The sequence below is a fragment of the Hakea prostrata genome, chromosome 1 (genome assembly GCF_041222555.1).
Source record: "Hakea prostrata isolate BN-2017 chromosome 1, UWA_Hpros_2, whole genome shotgun sequence".
NCBI classification, from domain to species: Eukaryota; Viridiplantae; Streptophyta; class Magnoliopsida; order Proteales; family Proteaceae; genus Hakea; species Hakea prostrata.
Genome location: NC_142600.1, coordinates 9,783,614 through 9,806,362, shown reverse-complemented (window position 1 = coordinate 9,806,362; position 22,749 = coordinate 9,783,614). Strand labels below are relative to the sequence as shown.

General features: G+C 36.4%; 2 protein-coding genes across 4 annotated transcripts; one reads left to right on the top strand and one right to left on the bottom strand.

Annotated features, from left to right (window-relative positions):
* The first annotated feature begins 1,981 nt into the window (after positions 1-1,981).
* On the top strand, positions 1,982-4,623 carry LOC149027323 (mitochondrial import inner membrane translocase subunit Tim9-like). Its single transcript, XM_089161706.1, has 2 exons — positions 1,982-2,202; positions 3,909-4,623. Exons 1-2 carry the CDS (start codon positions 2,108-2,110, stop codon positions 4,093-4,095), a joined length of 282 nt encoding a protein of 93 aa, XP_089017832.1. The 5' UTR covers positions 1,982-2,107; the 3' UTR covers positions 4,096-4,623.
* Positions 4,624-4,726: 103 nt separating this feature from the next.
* LOC149027322 (protein TRIGALACTOSYLDIACYLGLYCEROL 2, chloroplastic-like) lies at positions 4,727-16,417 on the bottom strand. Of its 3 annotated transcripts, none has more exons than XM_089161682.1 (6): positions 16,273-16,417; positions 15,405-16,123; positions 10,385-10,714; positions 6,652-6,767; positions 6,006-6,096; positions 4,727-5,682 (listed from the first exon to the last, which is right to left on the bottom strand). In XM_089161682.1, exons 2-6 carry the CDS (start codon positions 15,915-15,917, stop codon positions 5,590-5,592), a joined length of 1,143 nt encoding a protein of 380 aa, XP_089017808.1. In that variant the 5' UTR covers positions 15,918-16,123; positions 16,273-16,417; the 3' UTR covers positions 4,727-5,589. The 3 variants fall into 3 exon arrangements, with proteins under 3 accessions (XP_089017808.1, XP_089017817.1, XP_089017799.1); XM_089161691.1 differs by having other exon boundaries at positions 16,324-16,352; XM_089161673.1 differs by having other exon boundaries at positions 15,405-16,417.
* Between the last annotated feature and the right edge of the window lie 6,332 nt (positions 16,418-22,749).

Below are 22,749 nucleotides of genomic sequence, written 5' to 3'. Positions count from 1 at the left end.
TGTCATATATAACTACTTTCTCTCTCATAATCATAAAAAGTTTGAAAAAAATGTTATTAAACTTAGGAGGTAGAAATAATATTGGAAATGGAAAAGTAAAAACTAAAGGTGCTAATAATAGAGAGACTCCTGATGAATTGATTAAATTAATGGGTAGCATTAATATTAGGGGCTACCTATTGAGGTGACGTTGAAATTTTTATTTATTATTATTATTATTATTATTATTATTTTGTTAGAAAACTTCCACAAAAAACACTCAAAAAAACATGTGGTGATAATAATGCACGTGTTAACTAATCATGGAGTGGAAAACGGCTAAAATGTTCTATCATTACCTACTTAGCCTCAAGCAGGCGATCAGTTACACTGTTATGGCATTTGTCGTGGTAAATACTTGAACCACGACAATCTAGTGAGACATTTTTTTATTCTTTTGTAATTCAACATTTTTTCAAGCAAAGAATAACAAACATCCAAGATACAAATCTTGGATCATCAAGAGGTGGACCTAGGCTAGTGAACTCTGTTCGGCACAGAGATAGCCATCATTGCCATGAAGTCAACACAACTGTTAGTTTCCCCTGAATAAAATACAAACATACAATCTAATAATGTAGATGCTAAGAAATTGATGTCCTTCACCACATTGTGAATGGTAATATGAACCTTTGCTATTCCATTGACAAAATTAGCTAAGGTTTCGCAATCCACCCCCTTTTAAACCACCATAAGCCTTTACTTAAACATTGAAGAAGACTTTCTCTTAATGCCAAGGCCTCACCTTCAATCACCTCAAAAATTAGTAGGAATGGAGACCACAACCAATAGCTCACCTCTAGATTTTCTTATAATGAAACCCAACCTACCTTTAGAGTTCATCAAAGAAGTATCAAATTTGAGCTTCACATAATCACCTGAAGTAGGGAGCCAATGCTGCGATTAACAGTTCTTCTTCGCTTCCTTTAATAGGTAGTTGAACTAGGATCGACTACTTGCTCTTGAAAAAATTTAAAATGTGAACCCCCCCCCCCCCCCCCCTTCTAAAGGTTTAGATGGAAGTTTGACCCAAGAACTCTTTAGTCTTACTACCACGGAGATTTCCATAACTATGCCAAAAGCCCATCCACCATGAGTAAATAATTCAAACTTTGAGCTTGGATTCTTCCCAATGGGATATGATTGTGCTCTCGTCACACTCTTAATTGTTGCCACATGTTTAAGAATTGACTTCTTAAGAGTCTAGATCACTTCCTTGTAGAAATATGTGCTCCTATGACGTTTCTCCACAACACAATAGAACTTGGGGTCCACATGAGATCCACAAGGGATCCACTGTCCCATCAATGAGCCACACCTCTATTGTATATACTTCCTCATAAACATATGGTAATGAGAGTGTTGAGGAAAACACAATCCTCTACCCCATTCTAACTTGAGTCCAAATCTTATCCACCCAGCCTGTCCCTCCATCCATCCACCTAGGCTTATATAAGTGTGAAACTCACACTACCTCTGCCTCGCATGGGCAAACCTATGTGGGTGGATGGGTGAAGAAATAGGCTAGGTCAATAGGATGTCAAGTATTCCAACTCTCGAAGTTAATTAAAAAACTCCTCCCTTATGTTAAAGCTTGAGTCAACAATTATTTAGGTTGCATTTGTTTGCAAAGGTGGGGTGATAAAAAGGGGTGGGGAAGAAGAAAAAAAAACATGTGGGCACCATATGTAGTGAGGTGAGGGAGAACAAAAAGAAAAGAAGTGATTTTGTGAGAAAGTGTAATTGTGAGTCTCACTTTTTACTTTTTTACACTTTTTTCACAAAATCCCACACATTTTATATGAATTTGAAAAGGCTGAGGGTGGAAAAGATGGCGGGCCACCTCACCAAACAAATTTGTAATACATTATTAGGATTTAAACGAAAATTTTGTGTTTTCACGAATTTTCCAACCCAACATTTATTCGGGCAAACAAACGGCCGTTAGTGACACCCACGATTTTTAGGGTTTAAGAGCGGGACTTGTGGCGCCGATGTTCGCAGTGCAGTAGTGTTAAGTGCAAAAGGCAACATCCGTGTGGAAGTAGTCGAACGATCGAAGAAGAAGATGGACAAGAGTATGCTTGGCGATCTGGATTCTCTACCGGAAGAAGATAAACTGCGAATGTCAGCCATGATTGACCAACTTCAGATCCGCGACAGGTTCTGTTTCTGAACATTCCAATCTCGGTTTCACATATTCGCTATTCTAAGTGGAGCACTTACTTTCTTTCTCGCGGTCTAAGTCTTATGCGTTCTGATTATCGAATTATATCTGAGATAATCTATGAATAGTTCGAAGGTTTGTTGTGGTTTGAGTGAAGCTTCTCGTTGTGAATGCTAAACTATATAATTATCTCTTTCGGTATCATACAAATAAATAAGAAGGGAAATATGAAGCCCTAATCTGCTTATTTGGCCTTTTAGTCTCATTGCCCATAATCCCCTCCTATCGACACCATCATTCTTATAATTCCCGGTTACTGCCTCTGCATCTGACTAAGAAAATTCGTTACATCATCTATTCGATCAGATGGAACACTGTAATTTAAGAAGATTTTATCAATTGCGGGGTCTAGATAAGAGAAATCGGGTGAAACATGTTTCTGTACATCGGCTGTGAAAGCCCTCAGTGGCAGGGCTGACGTTGCTGATCTGAAGCATAAGTCTGCCATTGAAACTTTATCTCTTTGTTACCATGTTCCATCCATGATGCATTACTTAATATCCAATATTCAGGCATATTTTAGGTTCAATTACGATTGAATTGTTCTTATCTAACACTTGCCTATCACCATATGTATACATAATGTGAAACCTTTATTTCTTTCTTTGGAAAGGGATGGAAGCATCTGAAATGCTATTCAATGATCATTATTATGCAAAGAAGTTGAATTTTAATACCTCCTCACTGAATATGCTCACATTTTACTTTTCTGATCATTGTGCATTGTTGTGACAACTCCTGGGCAACCCAAGGTGTTGTTGGAAGGGCCTGAATATAATGCTAGAAGGCAACATTAGTTGTCAAGGTGCCTAGATGCCAAGGCAGTCACCTTGACAACTATGTTCCCAAGTAGCGTATGAGTGAAGGCATCTAGTCAACTTAGGAGTAATTGAATTAGTGATGCATATACACTTCTAGTTGTAACATCACTTTTATATGTTCATTTCCTATTTCTACTAATTAGTTGACGGAGCCTGTTCCTCAACCTGTCTGTGTGTCTCCCTTTATTTAAGCCATCTTTCTACCCAAAAAAAAAAAAAACCTAGCGCTCCGAGTCTCGATTAGGCAAGACAAAGTAACGTGGGAACATATATCAAACACGGACGTATGCCTGTGTAATAATCTTCAACTCTTTTTGAATTGTTCTTCTCCAAAAAAAAAAAAAAAAAAAAGAAGTATTAGAGTACTAGATTATTTAACCTAACTTAGTTTTGTTGGATGAAACATTAATAGTTTGGTCGACGTCATTGTTTGAGTTGATATTGTTTATCTCGACAGATGGAGGATTATACTCCCTTCACATCTCTCTACCGCATGTTTAGAGTTAGAGACGAGACTTCTAAATATATGATGAAAGAGTGGGAGAGAAATAAAATCCCTTATCTGTCAGGATAGAGATTCAATGCTTATGTTAGTCAATGAATTTCCTAGAAATCTATATACATACATTCACAATGGTTTTTACCATTTTTCCTGTTGATTTCATCTCAAATTTTCAATCATGTTTGCGTCAAGTTTTGTGTATAAGCCATCAGTGGCTTTTGTTGCCAGGAATTGAAACATGATATGATATATTCCAAGTACTTCTATACCATGGTTAGTAATTAAGCCTCTGACATATTTGTTCATGACTGAATTGCAGTCTAAGGATGTATAATTCATTGGTGGAGAGATGTTTCAATGACTGTGTGGATAGTTTTCGGCGGAAGTCCCTTGATAAACAAGAGGAGACGTGTGTCCGCCGGTGTGCTGAGAAGTTCCTGAAGCACTCAATGCGGGTTGGCATGAGATTTGCAGAGCTCAACCAAGGAGCAGCAACACCAGATTAATCTTTCAAGACTTCAGGGCCCTGTTGGGTGCTTTTTGGCAGGAAGATTATCTTAGTTTTGTACGAGAGGATGTTGTTCTTCCTCAGCTAAAAAGATTGCTGCTTAGAGGGTATAAGGTTGCTTGATTTTGTTACTAGAAACCTTGTGAAGTTCTAATAATACCAGGAAAACAATTGCATGACCATACTCCCCGTTTTCTGTATGAATAGAAAGATATACTGATTGAGCTTTTATTTTTTCCTTACATTCTAGAAGTCCATATACTGCCACTCGGTAGATTGGGTGGAATTTGAAATTTAGTTATACCTGTTAACATCAGGTGATGTCCACATCCCTACTATTCCAGTGGTTCGTACCCCTGAACCCAAGGTACTTGATATCAATGTTATTGCTACTGATGTTTAACCCTTGAGTTCCCTTTATGAATTTATCGGTAAATAATACTTTCGTTCGGAAGACAAGACCAAAGGAAAGTGAACTGCAACAATTGGATGCCTGAATCTGTAGCTGGCTTTGTAGATGTTCGGGGTGCTGTGCTGCTGGGGCTCCCTTTCTTGGTTCCAAACATGGAGGCTAGATCAGGTTCTCGTACGCTGCAAGCCACAGATGGAATCCACTCAAGTTCTTGGTTAAGGTTGATGCATCTACTAAGCCTTTCTGAGTTTGGTTATGGATCACTCATGGACAAGGTCTGCATATTAATTCTCTGCATTTGATGGTTGTAATTCTTACCCATACGGAGTCATGGCCCATGCCATGTATGTTCTCATGATTTCAACATGTAGGCTTTATTTTCTGTGATATTGGTCCTCAATTGCCAAAAAATGATACTACCCCTCCGAGTTAGGTGGTGATTAATGAGTGGTCGAGAGGATGCTCTCTAGGGATTTGGAGAGAGTTCGAAGACAGCAGAGGGTTGGACTTCAAGCATTGAATTAGTCACCCACTTTACCCAAGGTAGTTAGGTTGTGATGCAAACTAAGTTAAATTATATGTATTAGCTGTTACCAAAAAAACAAAAATATGTATTGATCATCTTAAACATTTTTTCACTTGAATGACAAAGGCAAATTTAGCTTGTTCATGACCATAAGTGTGGAACATGATCAATCAGTTCTTCTGATATGAATGAATAACTCTCCTTCAAATCCAAATCAATCGATATTAAGGGATTACACTCCAGAATTTAAAAATCTGGGTTTTGAAGCCAGAAATCTAAAACCCAAACAGAAAATGACAACTATCAGAGAAGAGAGAAATTTCAATGTTATTTATCAGAATAGAGAACATAAACTATCAAAATTTGCTTCCCACGACGAAACTCGAAGCTGTTTAACCTTTTTCTTTACGGTTTCTTCATTACCGACATATGCAAACAGACGGCTGTGGTAGCAAGCCGAGTTCCTCTCTTACAACATGGTGTAAGGAACCCTAGAAACAATCCAATTTACTATTGTATGTTGTGTAAATTTACATCAACCTTTCAGTTACTCTTCAAAGCAATCGGCTAAGGGACTTGATGAGCACTTTCAAGTTGCGCCTTGTAGCTTCGTCACCCGTGAAACCCAAAATGTCGGAGCTAATATTCTGTGGAGTTGGAAAGATGAAGGAAATAAAATATGAGAAACTCATTTAAGTTACATCTGGTTGGATGTATGATGTTGCAAGTTGAAAGGAAAGGGAAAAAAATTTACTTTCTTGTCGTTACCAACCATAATTTTGTAAATGAACCTACCAAAAATAGAAACTAATACTAATTTTCTGGAATACTCGAAGAAGAAGAGAGAGGAAAATCCACCATAACCCCGGTTTAAAATACTCTACATTCTTTTCATCAGTTTAAATACCTACCATAGAGAGCATTAAAGATATCATATCAAACTGCAAGCTAGGCCATAAACTGTTCTCACCTCAATGTTCTTCAGAGTAAATATGAAGGTAGAAATAGACTGCTGAATCAATTGAGTGTTCTCGGGAGTCATGATGGATGAATGCACCCGTCTGCAAGCAATGTGACAAAGTGATATCATTACCAATGGCAAAGAGAGATTCAGAAAATAATATACCTATGAGACCAAATAAAACTGACCTAATCAGAAACAATGACAAACTGACCCAAAAAAATTTGGAGATGAGGCAAAATTGAAGGACTTCCCTGGTTTTTGGGGCTGAAACTTGACCAATGAAGTCACCGTGAGCCCCTTGACACATGGATTTTCTTTCTTTTTTTTGGGTCTGCTATGTCTCAAACTAAAAGACACCACCACCATGGTTGCATTGTAGGAGGTCCAGCAAAAGGTGTGGCAAACAATACCCATAATAGAACAAACATGGTCTACAACTATTAATACAACTGATCCTGAAGCAATATCAAGTTATTTTCTTGTTTCCACTATTTATTTGATATAAACTGGACATATAAAATCACCCAGCAATATCAGAAAGCATATGCACATGAAGGGGGGGGGGGGGGAATTAAAATCAAGAGTAGAGATTATCAAATTTAACAAATCAACATATGCTTCCTGAGAACAGGAACATGAGTTCAATATTTACCTCAAATCTACAGCTGCTTCTGTGAGACTCCTGGTTAAACTCTCTACTTCATCCAAAAGACCACTATTACGTACTTCAGAAAGCAAAGGATGAACATCTTCGGCTATGGCTTCTATCTGAGATGTCACTACATCAAATACAAAATCCCCACATGAGACTGCATTAAATGTGACTTGAATGAGAATATTGACAATGACAAAGCCTCAAAACTTGCTGAATGGCTCATTACTCAAGAGGAGGGAGAAAATATAAGCCTAAGTATGAACGAAAGGAACCTTGAAGGTTATCTGTTTGGAATCACAGGAAACCTAATTCAATTAAGTTGGGTCAAATCATTTCCTTTTTCTTTTTCTCTTCTTAATTGTATAAGAGTACAAATAACATGATGTTCCTTATGAAGGGAGAACAAGCAATTGGGTTAAATTGTCTTCTTTCTGTTCACAAAATAACATCTATTTATCCAAAACAAATATAATGGGCAGTCTTAATTGTAAAGAACAGCATGAATCACTTTCATGTTTCCAAATGATAGGCCTCGAATTAAGTCAACTACACGCTTGCTTATAAGCTTTAGTCTCACTTCTGATTCTCAGGATCCAAATACACATTAAATGAAACTTTAATTGTCACAAAATCATATTACTATATTTCCTTGAAAACACATTACCTTTGCATTCCAATTTCCAACCATCACAAAATGCTATTCAGAAAATCAAGTTACTATTTTATTTTACTCATGCATTTGCAAGGCATGCTTGAATAACATAGAATAAACGAGTAAGAATACAAAAGGGTGCCTCTAGGTATCACCAAAGTGCTGAACTGAAAGGGTCTTACCCACATTAAAAAGGGATTAAACTAAAGGGTTAAAAAATTCAACACTACAACTTTATCAGCAACCTTGTAAAGGTCGCTAGCAATTCCTTCTTGTTAATATTTATTAGTTTGGTTTTTTTGTTTTCTCACTGGTTATTGATCTGTCTGGTATATGCCAATTGTGGGCTAATTGGTTTCTGTACATTAGATATCCAGCAGAAAGTGGATGCGCGCCTCTGTTGCCTCTTTACAGTGCCGATGCCGTTGCCGTTGCGAGGCTTACATCTGGTGTGAGTACGAACTCGGGGAATTCCGTGCTCTCTCACAGGGTACCCTCTGCCCTGGACCCTAATGTTCTTTTTTTTTTGTTTGTGTCTAAGTAGCTGCTTCACTAACTAACTTTATCAGGAATTGATCAGTCACTCCTCCCTCATTTCTATTTCTGTGAATTAGTCCTTTTGTGTCATGATGACTTATGCGGAAGCAAAAGGACTAGGGTTGTTTTGGACATAAAGAATAGAACATTGTTGAGATTCTAAACAATCTTCTTAGATTACAACTGGAAAAAGAACCCAATTCAATCACATTCAATCTTAACATAGAGTAGTAATAATGGATCATTGGATTTTTCAGCAAGGGACGGTGGGATTCTCCCACAGGGGTGTGGTGATTTTCAGCGAAGGTGGGCAATTTCCGCAAGGTGTAGGTAGAAAATGGGTGACCTAAGGATTGGGTATGGGAGGGTTTAAATGGGGTAGTTATGTCATTTGACTTTAATGAGGGTAATATAGACATGTCACTCATGAGTTAAAAGAATCTTGGATGGAATGTTAGGATTGTACAACCTGTAATTTTGAGAGTGTGCAATTTGTAATTCAAGCACTAAAGCGTACAACTGAGAATCTAAGCCTGACTAAAGCGTGCAACCTGTAAAATACTCAAAACAAGATCATCAAACTAAGAAATATTGTACATAAAAATGCTGAACAAGTATCAGAGGCCATTGAGGCTGGAACATGGTTCTCATTTTTCTGCTTTTACCCGCTATTGACAATTTAACTAGACTGCTCAGACAGTTAAGAGACAGACCATGAGTAAAAAAAAAGCAAAGGCAAAAATGATTTCATCCAAAAAAGGGGAGGGGGGAAGAGGCTAAGAAAAATAGAACGGTCTACAGAAAATTTAAATTTCATATGTTATATTATAGCATCCTCTCCAGCCCATAAGTATCAGAGGAGGATATTTTTAACAATATTTCAAATCAATCAAATAGCCTTTGTCTTCTTCAGGATCAAATCTCAAAACTACCTGAATCAATTTTTGAAGCACATTCATCACTTTCAGTTTTTTTTCTCTCTTAACTGTGGAGAAAATTAATAATTTTTAGTTCTAATAACTCCTCAATGAGAAATATGTTGAAAGATTTATGTTTTCAACTAGGAATCATTCCAAAGCCTCATTCATAGCCTTCTACAGCTATACCAATCCAATGAACTGTATCCTTAAATGCTACCTCTGATACAGTGCAAAACCTATCCTCTGTTTAAACAATTAAAGATTTTGAGGTACACCTCAAAACATAACATTAACAACATTTTCAACAAGTGTTCTCTAAAGCTTGCTGGTTCTTCCCTCATCCACACAAATACTTGTGATATTGCCAAATCCCCAACTTAAGTTGCAGAATGGCTAATGCCTGCAGTTTCTGGTACAATCATGGTTCCATGATGTAATCAATCAAAGGGCATATCCACATCTTTCACAAAAAAATCTTGTCAAATTTTTTCAAAGTTATCAACCCTCACCCAGAAAATCCAAATGGATTCTGAGACTGCATGGACCTTCCAATCAATCATATAAATTTCAAATGCAACTCAGCCCTTCCAAATTTATTAATAACATGTCAAACATATTGACCCATCCCAAGAATTGGAACAGACTTAAGGAGAAAAAAGAACATCTAAGCTACGCGCCAAGTACTAAAACTTCAATTCTTTTGTCATTTTAGTTTCCGATTCAGAAAAGGGGGGGGGGAAGTTTCCTGTACCGAAAAATTCAATTGTTGAACCAAAATTTGGAGAAAGTTTTCGATAAATAAACATTGTTAGCTTTTTCTTTTTATTGTTTCTTTTGTTTTTCTGAGAATAAATGTAGGAATGAATGAAAAGTTTTATTTGTATGACAAGGAAAAAGCTACATAAAGGTACTTCAAATATATAGAGGAGTTGGCATGGTGCTGTCTAGATTGACAGGCAACCTCTGTTCAAATCCTCATAACATGCTTTGGGCAATCAGGCCTCTCACCTCGGATTGAATTGGCTGTCCACTTAAATTCCTGAATGACCCAGTAATATGACTGGAGCTTGCCAGACCATAAAAATAGTCAGCCTGAAGACCTGATTCTCATTAGCAAAAAAACATAATGTATTCTTAGTAACTGAGTAACTTTATAAAACATTTATGTGGGAAATGATAGTTTCCATCACAAAAGCTAGGTATAGTTACCCAAAACTGAAAAATTGACCTGGATAAAAATATTCAGGTTTTGAGAAAATGACCAGAAAATTGATAAATCTGGACAAAACGCCAGTCGCATACCCCCACCCCTCTCTTTCTCCATTCTTTTATTCCAATGTGTCTTGGGAGTGTTTAATTTAATGGTTCATCAGCAAAAAACTGGGCCAAACAGAAACAGAATCCAAAATTTATGCTACATAGCAACTCAGGCATTTCATTTATTTTCACCCAAATAAAGATCTCTTTCCAGAAGGCATATATAATTTGAGAAAAATAACTATCATTGAGCTGGTAGAGAGAAGTTAGGAACAAAGCGAAATTCTGAATGTTGAAGGTCGTAAAGAAACAAATAAACATATAAATAAAACAGGAAGGTGAAATATTAAGACACTAAACGCACCTTCGCAAGGAGTGGTTTTGCCTCTTCAATAGCAGATGCCACTTGTTCTGCCAATTCATAGCTTCTAGAGATGCCGATTTCTTCCATTTCACGACCAAGGCGAGTAAATATACCAACCAATGCATCAAAACTTACTCCTTGATGTGCCCATATCTTTTGCCTATCACATACAATTAGACCTTCTTTATTACACTCAGGATCAAGAGGTCCCACTGAAGGTGTCGGAATAGGATCCCGAGGAGTAATATCAATCATAGTCTCCATAAGAAGACCAGACTGGTTCACCTCAATCAGTGCATTGCGAGGTATGATTACATTATCATCTTCAATCTACAAAAGAAATGATTAAATGCTCATCAAAATCTGTGGATTAACACATGCACCTATACAATAGTTGAGTAAATTTACAATTCAGTCAAATGTCAAGCGTATTGTAATTTACCCATATTCAGGATACCCTTCAATATCTGATAAATAGATTTGGTTTTCACCCGAACGTGGATCTGAAGTAAAATTTATGCGGCTAGCTAAGTGGGTCCTATTACATCACTCCAATTTACCTAGTACCATCTTCTACTGAAGTTTCTTTCACTTGACAAGACAAAAATGTCTTCAAATATCTTACGTAACTCCACCATGTTCTCTTCCAATACAATCTGACATTAACCCCACTGAATGTTTCAGGTGCTAGGTGCTAACCACAGGATAGGATCGAAGGCAACAGATTTGGAGGATTCTGATAAAACTGAACTCAAGAATTTGATTTCTCAGGACTCAATTCAAGAATTTGATTTCTCTGAATCTCTGGTCTTACACAATACTCAACCAACACAAGAAAAAATATCAAACTTTCAAGAGAACCCAACATCATGTTTTGATCTATGGCTCACGGCAGAAACCAGAAATCAAGATCCTAAATTCTAGGGGGTGAAAATTTTCAGATCTAAATTCTGCAAAGGTATGGTAGGACCGTTGCGGCTTACTGATCGTGGTTCAAGTCCAGAAACAGCTTTTCTGTGAACTGCAGGAAATGCTGCATATGTCATGACTGTGCCCAGACCTTGCAGTGGTGGGAGCCTCATGCACTAGGTATGCACTTTTTCCCCAAAGATTCTGCAAGATCTGCTGTTCAAATGCTCAGTCAAATGGCTGTATCAGTTATTCAGTTCAGGGTTAGATATTGAGAATCTGAGATAGCAAATTAGTAACTTGGACTGAAAATAGAAACCAATACATCATAGGAACTGGACTGAAATTAGTAACAGTTGGAACTCTGGTAACTAGTAGCAGATGTTAATGTGAATGCAGAAAATTAAACAAAGTAGAAGATAGAAGAATAAAACAAAGGATATCTTATGCTGCCTACCAAGGTTACATACTGCATCCCACAGTAGAGCAGTCTTGAATTCTTCAAAAGATGTTCTTATCTTTCCAAAACTCACAAGCTCAAGATTAAATTATTTCTCAAATCAATGGCATAGTTATAAACTTAAGACCCCCTAATCTTTATCTAAAACTTGACGGCAAGAAGCAAACCTCTGTTTAATAAATATATACAAACAGGTGATAATTCCGTTGTCACTACAGCCCATTTCATTCTCTCATCCTTTTCATGGAGCAGCATACCAGAAACACAAGGGTTTTGGAAGAAAAATAAAACATTGGTCTCAGAAAAAACTGAGAATACTTGCAGCTAAAGCCTGATATCCCACAAGTTGGGTATCATTTGGTCGTTTGAGCAGCCTCAAAACCAGCAACGCACTAGGCTTTGGCCATAATGACAGTTTTCGAAATATTTCAGTTTCAGGCCAGCTCAAAACCAAAACTGCAAACCTTGATTGTTGTCAAGTTATGATTCAAACCTAAGGCCTGGATGTTGATGCAAAATTAGTAACTTGAGTAAAATTAGAAACTAACATACTTGGGGGGGGGGGGGACTGGGCTGAAATTAGCACAGTTGGAACTTCAGGAACTGGCAGCAGATCTCAATTTGATTGCTGAAAATAAAACAAAGTAGAAGAAGCTGAATGGTAGAACAAATGAAAAAAAAATATGTTAGGTTGGAAACTCTGGAGAAGGCATCCCACCAACTCAAGCCATGACACCCCCACCAAGGTTTCCCTACTGCATCCCACAGTGCATCATTTTTAATGCCTTGTTCTCACAGAACTCAAAAGCTCAAAGCTAAATTTTTACAAATAAATGTCAGCAAATGAACCCCTATAAATGTCAGCAAATGAACCCCTACTCTTCTTTTATAATTCATGGAAACAAGCAAAGTAGGAAACCCTCAAAGCCTTTCTTCAAAATAGAAGTTATTCTTGAGCATTACAAAATAGAGATTAACTACTCATCTGTATACATCCTAAATCTCAAATATAATTAACCCCCAACTAACAGTAGTCAATGCTCATAGGCCTCCCTAGGGTCTTCAATGTTCCAAAACTCAACCACAATAGAACAGTACAGTGGAGAGATTTTGCAAGATCACCTAACTAGTAACTAGTAATCAGAAAGAGTAATCTTGATGTAACTTCATGTCAACACAATAACTCACCTTCAAATTAACATAACAGCCCCACAAAATAGAGAATAACATAGATCAAGCTAACCCAATGCACATAAGTTTAAAGCCTTAAAACCACCAGTACTGCAAAATAGAATCCCAAGGACAGGTTTCACAGCTACTTAGATCTCTTCTTCTCCCAGGCAGATCAACCTCAAATTAGAGGAATTGATGACTGGAAACATCTCCCAGATATGCCATCAATCTGGTGGTTAAATTGTCATATAGGAACTCCTATATGAAATCACCAAGTAGGAATGTATTCCAGAGCTTACTAAATTGTAGCAGAACTGGCCACCAGATGGGGATAAATATTGGTGGACAGACATTGCTCAAAAACCGAATGCTCCTCAAACCCTCATGAAGATTTGACAGGTAGGTTGAAGGACACGAGAAAGTGTTACTGTAACAAAACTTAAAATATAGAGTTTTTTTCATTTTGCCCACTTAAGTTGGGCCCAAACTCTTGTTTGCCCACTTAACTGGCCAATATTTCAGTTTGCCCAATCTGGTGGACTTAAAATATTACAAAAAACCCAACGTTAGTTTTTTAACCTTAACTGTTAAGTTTTCAAAATTTGAAAGGTGTTAAGATCTAAATGCCCCTCATCCCCTCTCACACATAGTGTACCCAACCCCTAGGTGGATGAAGGGACACCTCACCAGAAATCCCACTGCTGCCGCTGCCACCGCCAACGACCACCCCTTCCCCTTGCATTTGTTGCCCTTCTGCAAAGCTTGAAATGTTAAAAGTCCTAAACCTATCCTCCAAGTATTTTTCCTTGGATCTAATTGTCTATTTGAATGGAGGGCTCGAAATCAATTACCCACCTCTTTCACTAAGTTCTCACTATGTCAAAAATCTCCAAGATCCGACAAATTCAGGTTGAATCAACAAGAAATGAGAGTTGGAAGCCTTAACCCCACTTACATATTATCAACCAAAACCATGTCAAGAGTCATTCCACTCAATGAGAGACCTCCTAATGAATAATAAAATAATAATTTCTGTCAAGACTAGTATAGAACTGTCTTAACTGATAACGCATCAGTGCTTCTGCACTACTGAATCCCAACTTTCAAGCCCAGGCACTAAAGAACAATTCATGTAGATCAAAAGCACATACGTACCTGTAGGTACAAACCCCAAGATCAGCCCAACAAGTTTATGCTATGTGACTGCAGTGAGATGCAGCCTGTTCTGATGATGTGACTAATTTTTGTTGGTTCAGTGAAGCAATGAGTTAAGAAGGAAAAAGGACCAGACTGTTCATGTGAACAGTGTCACAGCCAATATTTACCTTGTTTGGAGAAGCTTTCTAGAAAATTTTGGGGACCATCAAGTGGAGAAAGATTCTATCCAAGTGTTGTCACAATTTGATTTCAATTTTCAGTTTAGAAATTATACTTTATTTCATTGTAATATAATCTTAGGTAGTATCTAATTTCAGTTTGGTATTATGTTAGGAGATTCGGTTTTGACTTCTATAGGAAATTTCTATTTTAGTTGCTTGGCTTTTACTTAGTGGTTCATATTTCCTTAAGTTTTTAATATTAAGACTTCCTATTTCTTTGTAAAGCTGTAGCCAAGCAATAAATAGAACTTTTATTGCAATAGAAGAGAAAACTTGGAGAAATTGAACTTGTCGCCTAGTACCCTCAGTTATGGAGTAAATCCATATTCAACAGTCAAGATAGACGTTGGTGAGAGACCCAGGGCTGCAACAGCCAATCCCCTACCCCACTTTCTTCTTTCCTCTTTTTTTTTTTTTTTTTTTTTCCCACCCACCCTGGTTCACGTTTAAGCCAACCCCGTCTCATTCCTCGGTCTTGGGTACACAACTACTCCCTTGCCCCTTTACCTTGTGTGGGGAAGTAGCTCATTAGCAGGCGTCTACCGCTTGCTCCTGGGAGCATAATTAAAGAGAGAGAGAGAGAGAGAGAGGAGATTTCTAGAAAAATTTTCACACGTACCAACATACTTAAGGAGGTTAACAATCCTACGTTAATATGACTATGAAATTCAATACCCTCTACAGGCAAGTAGCCTATTCACCCTTTCTAACAAAGGCAGTGGTCTGTAATATGCCACCAAAGAGGTACACTAAGTTGCAAAGATGAATGAAAAAGGATATAAAATTCGGAATCAGTTTAATGACCTCCTAATCTACAAGACTAATTTCTTTTCTTTTTTTTTAATCTTCCATATGGTCACATATCTAAGCTATTCAATTGGCAGCTATTTATTTGCACAGCATGCCGCTCAAATCTTCACAACTATTACATAGTAAATCACAGATAAGCAATCTACGTTACTGAGTAAAAAACATGTAAGTAGGTTACAAGAGCATATACTGAAGTCATCAGATTATTTCTCCTTAACAATTAAATTCTAAAAGTGACAAACTCTAACAGAACTTTGGAAAGTCAGAGAGATGAATGAAGGCAACGCACCTCAACGACCGCTTCAATGCTTTTCAAGGAAGGATTGATACGAATCACGTTGCCAACTGTCACACCTCTGATCCTGAGTGGCGTTCCCATGGAAATCCCACAAGCTTGAGATAATTCAAACACTGCTTGATACTTTCTCATTCGAGAGCTCGTATAGAAACCCCTCAGCCAAACCAAACTAAGTGCGAAGAGAAGAGTTCCAGAAACCACAAAAAGACCCACAGCTCCCTCCCAAATGCTCCTTTTACCAAACCCAAAATCGCTAAGAGGACGCAGAGTTTGCCTCCAGATAGTCACAGGGACATCCAAAGCAACCGCAAGAGGGTTCTTCTTTTCCGAAGTGGCCGCCGGTGGACTCTGTCCTGTGTCAGCTGAGCTCGCCCTGACATGAACGAGATTCTTTAATGGTCTATATGGCAAGAATTTGCGCGATGGCTCGCCCTGGAAGGCAAGCATTGGAGAACGCGATACAGGTGAGCAAGAACACAGCTGAACCCATGGACTGCAAACCATCTTCCGCTCAAGACCCCAACTCACGGAGACCTGACACAATGCCCCCAAAACCTAAAAGATTTAATCTGTCTGAAATTTCTTGTAAGGATGATGCGAAGCAATTCCTCCAACAAATCTACCCATGAGCCTAATCATCAATCATCAGAGGAACCACATATACCAAACTCAGCAAGCTTGATCGTTTTTCAACTCAACCGCAGATAACCCTATAAATGAATTAAAAGGGAAAAGAAGGAGCAAGATCATCACAATTGGGAATAAAGAGGAGAAGTGGAAATTTTGAAAAGAAAACCACGCTGTAATTTCTAAAGAGGGAAACTAGGGTTTTCACGCCAAGCCAGAAATGCAACAAGACCTCCAACTGAACTCCGGACTACGGCTGCGATATTGGCAGTAAACCACCAACCAGAAGCCACTGAGGCAAAGAGTGAAAGTTTCTCCACCGCCGGCTGCCAGTAGAGATCTTTTTGTCCAAATTGATCTTGCGCTCCGATTGGTCGGTTGGAATAACTGATTAATTCTTTTAAAAGACGTACACATGGGTTTTTTTTTTCCCAAAAAAATCATGTGATGGTTTTTTTTTTTTTTTTTTATATGATGTTCATCCTAGCCATCTTGCGCCACCACCACGATTACATCATCAAGTGAGCTTTTATATAATTAATGCCACCGAATGGGTGCAAACCCAAGACCTCCCCTATAGAGATTAGGCTTTTAACAACTTTACTGACCCATCATTGGCAAATCATGTGAAGGTTTAGGGCATCGATATCCTCAATAGAGAAACGTATCAGTCGTAATATGTAATGACTAATGAATGCTGCTGTATCATTTTGTGGGATACTTTAAACTTTGGTTGGGTGTTATAATACAATACTAATATCGTATGTAATCCTAATATTATTGTACAATACTTTTAATTAAATCAACCATATTTCCTTTCTTGCATACATAAATAATAAAAATAAATAAAAATTTGAAGAACACTTCTATATAATTAGCTAACAGCATTTACACCTCAACATTCCAGTAAGCTTCTGGGTTTTTTTTGTTAGAACCATCAATCGACTAGAGGAAATAACAAATATACACTTAATTATATAATTTTAAATCTAATAATCTAAAATGATGAATAGAAAAAGAAGAAGCTAATGAGGCTGGTGATGGCTTGTTGAATAATGTAACTCAATACCTTGCTTTGCCCCTTTGTTCTAACCTGATGCTAAAATATAATATGCTTAAAACCTTTATCAAGAGACGAGAGAACTCAACATTTTCCACTAATGAAGAACCATGCTGAAAAGATTTTAATCTCCTCTCAGTTATGGAGTAAATCCATATTCAACAGTCACAATTTTGGGGGCCATCAAGTGGAGAAAGATTTTATCCAAGTGTTGTCACAATTTGATTTCAATTTTCAGTTTAGAAACTATACTTTATTTCATTGTAATATAATCTTACATGGTATCTAATTTCAGTTTGGTATTATGTTAGGAGATTCCATTTTAACTTCTATAGAAAGTTTCTATTAGTCAAAATTGATAATATAATAAGAGGAATAAAGAATTATGAGAAGAATTTGGAAAGACATGTAAACAAAACCTGAACCGAAAGTAGAAGAATAAAGAAAAACCGTCGAGGGCGTCAGACGCTTTCCTTAAAACAAAAAAATCGTATTTTATTAAAAATTGAGTCGGAATCTAGGTTTAGCCTAAAAATGGGAATCCATTGGAAACTACAAATTTGGAGTTTGGTTTCTTTGATTTTTTGATCAGCATTTTGATATCTGTTTCTTTTTCTTCTCATGGATATTCTTTAGCATTTTCCCTCTCTTTTCCTCCTTTTTCTTCCGTGCTTTTGTTTCTGTTGATTTTTTCCCTTAAATTTGTACCTGGAAATCGAGTCGGACAAATGAGAGATTGCAAATTTGTAAATTAATAAAATTTTTAACCTTTTAAATGTGAAAGTTAAAAATTAACCTATGATTCTTAACCGTTAGATTGCCTCTTGGCTGCTGACACAAATAAAAATCCGTAAGTAGTAAGTTTAAGAGATATTTTTATAATAAATAGCAGAAACATGTTAAATCAAAGATGTAAAAATAAAAGAAAAACAAAATATACCTTCATTATTTTGATCACCTGAATCTTGGATTTTTCTGCGACAGCTTGTTCCCATCAAATCACTCTTAATGAAAAAGTGATTTTGCGGGTACTAAGTTGGATTAATTCACTCTTAAAGATTGAATTAATTGGTTGATATTTTCTATTGATTTTCTCCAGTGTCTTAATCTTATCATTTGAAGTGTTATCGTCATATCTCTCTTATTTCTAAAACAGATCAATATTAGGAGAGAACAAACTTCTTTGGTCGGTTTTTTATGGTATTAAATTGTTAAAAGTAATAGCACGGTAAATTTGTGTATCTCCATTACTCATGAGTCATGACAAATACATCTACATTTTAATATTGCTCATATGAGTCATGAAAAATACACTCTTTGGGAAGAAATACATGTCTTTTTGCTGATCACCTGGTGTCACTTGATATCGAAAGAGTAAACCCAGGGTCAATCCATCAGCATCATCTTTCGTTTTTCAGCCTCTCCCATGGACAAATTTTCAGGTTTTCAATGCCTGAGGCGTATGGGAGTCGGACGAATCTTCTGTTGAAGGGTGTCTATTTGGTGGAGTGTCTCGGAGAGCTCTTAATGGTTATCAAAATAGGCAAGCTCCATTATCCTAATCTGAAAGTTCCCGTAGCCAAAAAGTTCCAGATATTTGAGTTGGATCAGCAAAATAGACAGTTGGATTAAGGTAGAGAATTTATTATTATTTATTGGTACAAGTTCTGGTTTCTCTCTTTCAGCATTCGATTACCCTTTGTTTTAGGAAAATTGTATATATTGTGGTGATGAATATGCTTCATCAGTTTATGACTGGAAGGCTTGCTATGACTTGGGTGTCTACAACTTGAAGTGTAATACTGTCAAACAATTTTTTAGAAATTGTCATCGCTCATTTGGTTCAAACCAATTTCTTGGCAGTGAGGGAAAGGGGGTTTCGCCGGTTTTGATATGGGCTACGTTTGTTTGCAAAGATGTGGTAGGAAAAAAAAACATATAGGTCCCATGTGTAGTGGGGTGAGGGAGAAGGAAATGAAAGAAAGGTTTTTGTAAAAAAGTGATAGTTGTGGGTCCCAATTTTTACTTTTTCAACTTTTCCACAAAATCCCACCAAATATGTAAGGTTTTAAAATGGATTAAGGTGGGAAAATTGAGCTGCCACATCACTAGACAAGCTTCCTTGATTTAAGAAAACTTGTCTCTCATTTTCTAATCCCATGCAACCAAACAATCTATCATTTTGGGATTTTCGGGAAAAGTGAAAAATCTACACTTTTTTCAAGAATTTTCCCACCCTTATGTAATTACTATGCCCCCTGTATTATAGCTTTATTACTAAAAGAACCCTACTCTTTATGAAATTACTAGTCCCCCTCAGATTCAACAGATGTTAAGCGACCAGTAAGGTTGAATGTTTAATGTCTATTTTACCCTTTTACAATTAATAATGTCCAATAAAATATTATCCTCATTTAGAAAAAAAATCATATGGAATAATTTTACATGTGTATTTTTATCATCTTGAATTAAAAAAAAAAAAAAAGAAAAAAAAGCACCATGTGGTAGTAGGACTTCTCAAAATAGCTAACATCAAATTAGACAATAAATAAATAATAATCTATTGGAAGTAGAAATTTCTTAAACTGATAACATTAAACTAGAAAGTAAATAACAAAATTAAAAATAACACAAAAAATTAGGAATTACTATTTTTTTTATTACCAAATTGAAAATACATATCGAAATTTGAAAATGAGTATCCCTTGATTTTCTCTCTTTCTTTTGACTAGAAAAGAAGATTGTTTAATTAAGTTTAAGTTTTCCCTAATTACTTAGGATAGTAATGTAATTTAATATAAAGTGTAATTAAATAATATAAGACTATAGGGTTAATTTGGGATTTTTAAATAAATAAAATATGCCATATCATCATTTAACTAACGGGTTTAACAGAGGGGGACAATGTAATTACAAGCAAAGTTGAAGGTTGAATTAGTAATTTCAAAAAGTACGGGGGTAAATTAGTAATTAGCTATAGTATAGGGGGACAATAGTAATTATTTTTTTTTTAAATATTTAATATATTTATAATATCTCTCTTTTTTTTATAAAAATTTAAAAAAAAAAAAAAAAAAAAAAAAAAAAAAAACAAAAAAAAAAAAAAAAAAAAAAAAAAAAACCCCCCCCCCCCCCCCTCCTTTCAACCCCACACACCCCACCACATAAAAAAAAAAAAAAAAAAAAAATATTTTTTTTTTTTCCACAAAAAAACAACAAACAAAAAAAAAAAAAAAAAAAATAATAATTATAAAAATTAAAAAAAAAAACAACCCCCTACAAAAACAAAAAAAAAAAAATTTGTTTTGGGGAAAAAAAAATAATTAAAATATTAAAATAAAAATTGAAATAAAAAAATTAATTTTTTTTTTTGAAAATTTTTTTATTTTTAGAGTTTAGTTTCTATGTTAGGTATGTATTCATTTATGGAGAAGAATAATTAAGCTCAACATGCATTTGATTTCAGGTTAGTATATCAAGAGGCATTGGATTGATTATTGGTCTAGCTGTGGAGTTTATCTTGCACAAGTATGGGTTATTAGTTTTGGTATCAATGGATGCATGTATTGTTGTTTTTTCATTAAAATTATGATTGTTAGTGATTTCAAAAAGAAGACGTCCTGAAGAAGACGAAGAAACTCTTAAGAAGTAGATGTGAAGAAGGAATGCTTGATTTGTCTTCTACCCTAATCTTTCTGATTTTGTTTTGTACCCTGATTTCAGAAGCGAAAGCTCTTCACTCCTTTCTCTAGAGAACAATTTCTCCGAATAAGGAGCGGTAAAAATGAAGCTCTGTCTCTCTCTTTGTTCAGTTTATGTACACTTCTCAAGTTTTTTTCTTTTTTGTGTCTTTGCCAAGCATATATGATCCTCTAATGGCTAACATCTTCGTTTACTCTTTGGAACTTGAAAGCGTCACTGATGGTTGATACATAGATCAGTGGACGGTTAACATGTACAATTTTTTTGGTTTTTTTTATTCTGGTTTTTGGTATTTTACAACGATTTCTCACTTGCATTCATTTAAAATGCATTAGAATGATTTGATTGTAGTTCGCTTCCATTGTAACTTACTTTTACTTCCTACTCCTTGTTCCTTTATTTAGCTCTGAATCATCATCTGTGTGAGCTAGTTTTCTTCTGCGATTATTTAGCTGACATAGCATAGTCTAGTTTTCTAATTCCAAGTGACTTCCTGGAGTTTTCTTATTCAAGCAGGATACCTTTACACAGATGTTGAAGGAGAACCACAAAACAAGTTAATGCAAGAAGATGGTATATCGGTTATTGTATGATTGCTTTCTTTATAATTCGAGGACTCCTTTCAATTGGATTGCAAAAATTGGGTGCAGTTGTAGTTGAAATCCTTATAAGCATTTTGGTCTGATGCCATCATTTTGTTTCTACATAAACCTTGGTTATGGTGATTGAAACTTGAATTCCCAGAAAAGTTGTACATGTTCATTTACTCTTTGGAACTTGAAAGTGTCACTGATGGTTGATATGTAGATCAGTGGACAGTTAACATGTACAACTTTTATGGGTTTTTATGTGACTACACTCTCTTTTCTGGTATTTTACAGCGATTTCTCACTTCCATTCATTTAAAATGCATTAGAATGTCGGGGTTTGTTCCAAAAAATGGGAGGAAAAAAAATAAAGAGCATTTCTGCTAAACTTGGAGTAGTTTTGGTAAAGGGGCAAGAGAAGAAGAGGTGTTGGGTGTATTCCTTGGGGTAGTTGCAAAAGGTGTAATGGGAACAATAGGGATACAACAGCTACAAAGGAAGGAGAAGGTAGGGAGGCGATGGGAGATGGTTCTCCAAATAGTTAGGGAAAGTCTAAGAATGCAACCCTAACTGACTGAGCTAATAACAATGGCCCAAAGGGGAAGGGTTCTGATGAAATGCCAAGTGAAGGAAGTATAAGAAGAGTTATTAGGGGAAAGAAGCCAAATTAATCTCTCCACTAGGGGGGAAGAAAGGACTAAAAAGGTAGGAGAATGGGGTGTGGGGAGAGAGGAGGGACGAGTCCGGATTTGCGATCCCGTCGGGGAGCACACCCGACGGCTTACCACCACAAAAAACAGGGGGGCCCAGGGATGGTGATGGGAGGGTTTTTTTTTATTTTAAATATTTTCAGTGGGCCCAATGTTTTTTGTGGTGGAAAAACCGTTGGGGAGCTATGCTCCCTGTCGAGGGTGATGATCTGGATTAACTCAAGAAACAGTGGAGATTAAGAGGGACAGAAAAACAAGACACAACTTGAATTTATGAAGGAAAATAGAGTTTGAAAAAAAGCAAGACAGAATATAAGTTCATGATGGGCAAAAGATTTCCTTGTATTGCAGGTCCATGAAATCTTTTGGTCCTACCCACTTATTTGTCCCACATGAATCTGACTATTGGGTATCTAAGGTAATGGGGTCTAAATAGAAACAGTGTCAAATTTTTGGACCCAGATTCAATCAAATCCTCCAGTTTGATGGCTTACAGCCCATGTATGCCTATGCAATTCTTCAGTCTTAGAACTTCATTTATGTCCCAGATTTTCAGGGCTTTGTTTTAGTACTAAGAAATTCTTGACACTTGACATGTGAATATAGGGCCTTAGGGTCTACCAATCCTCTAAATTTCACCTCCATTGCAT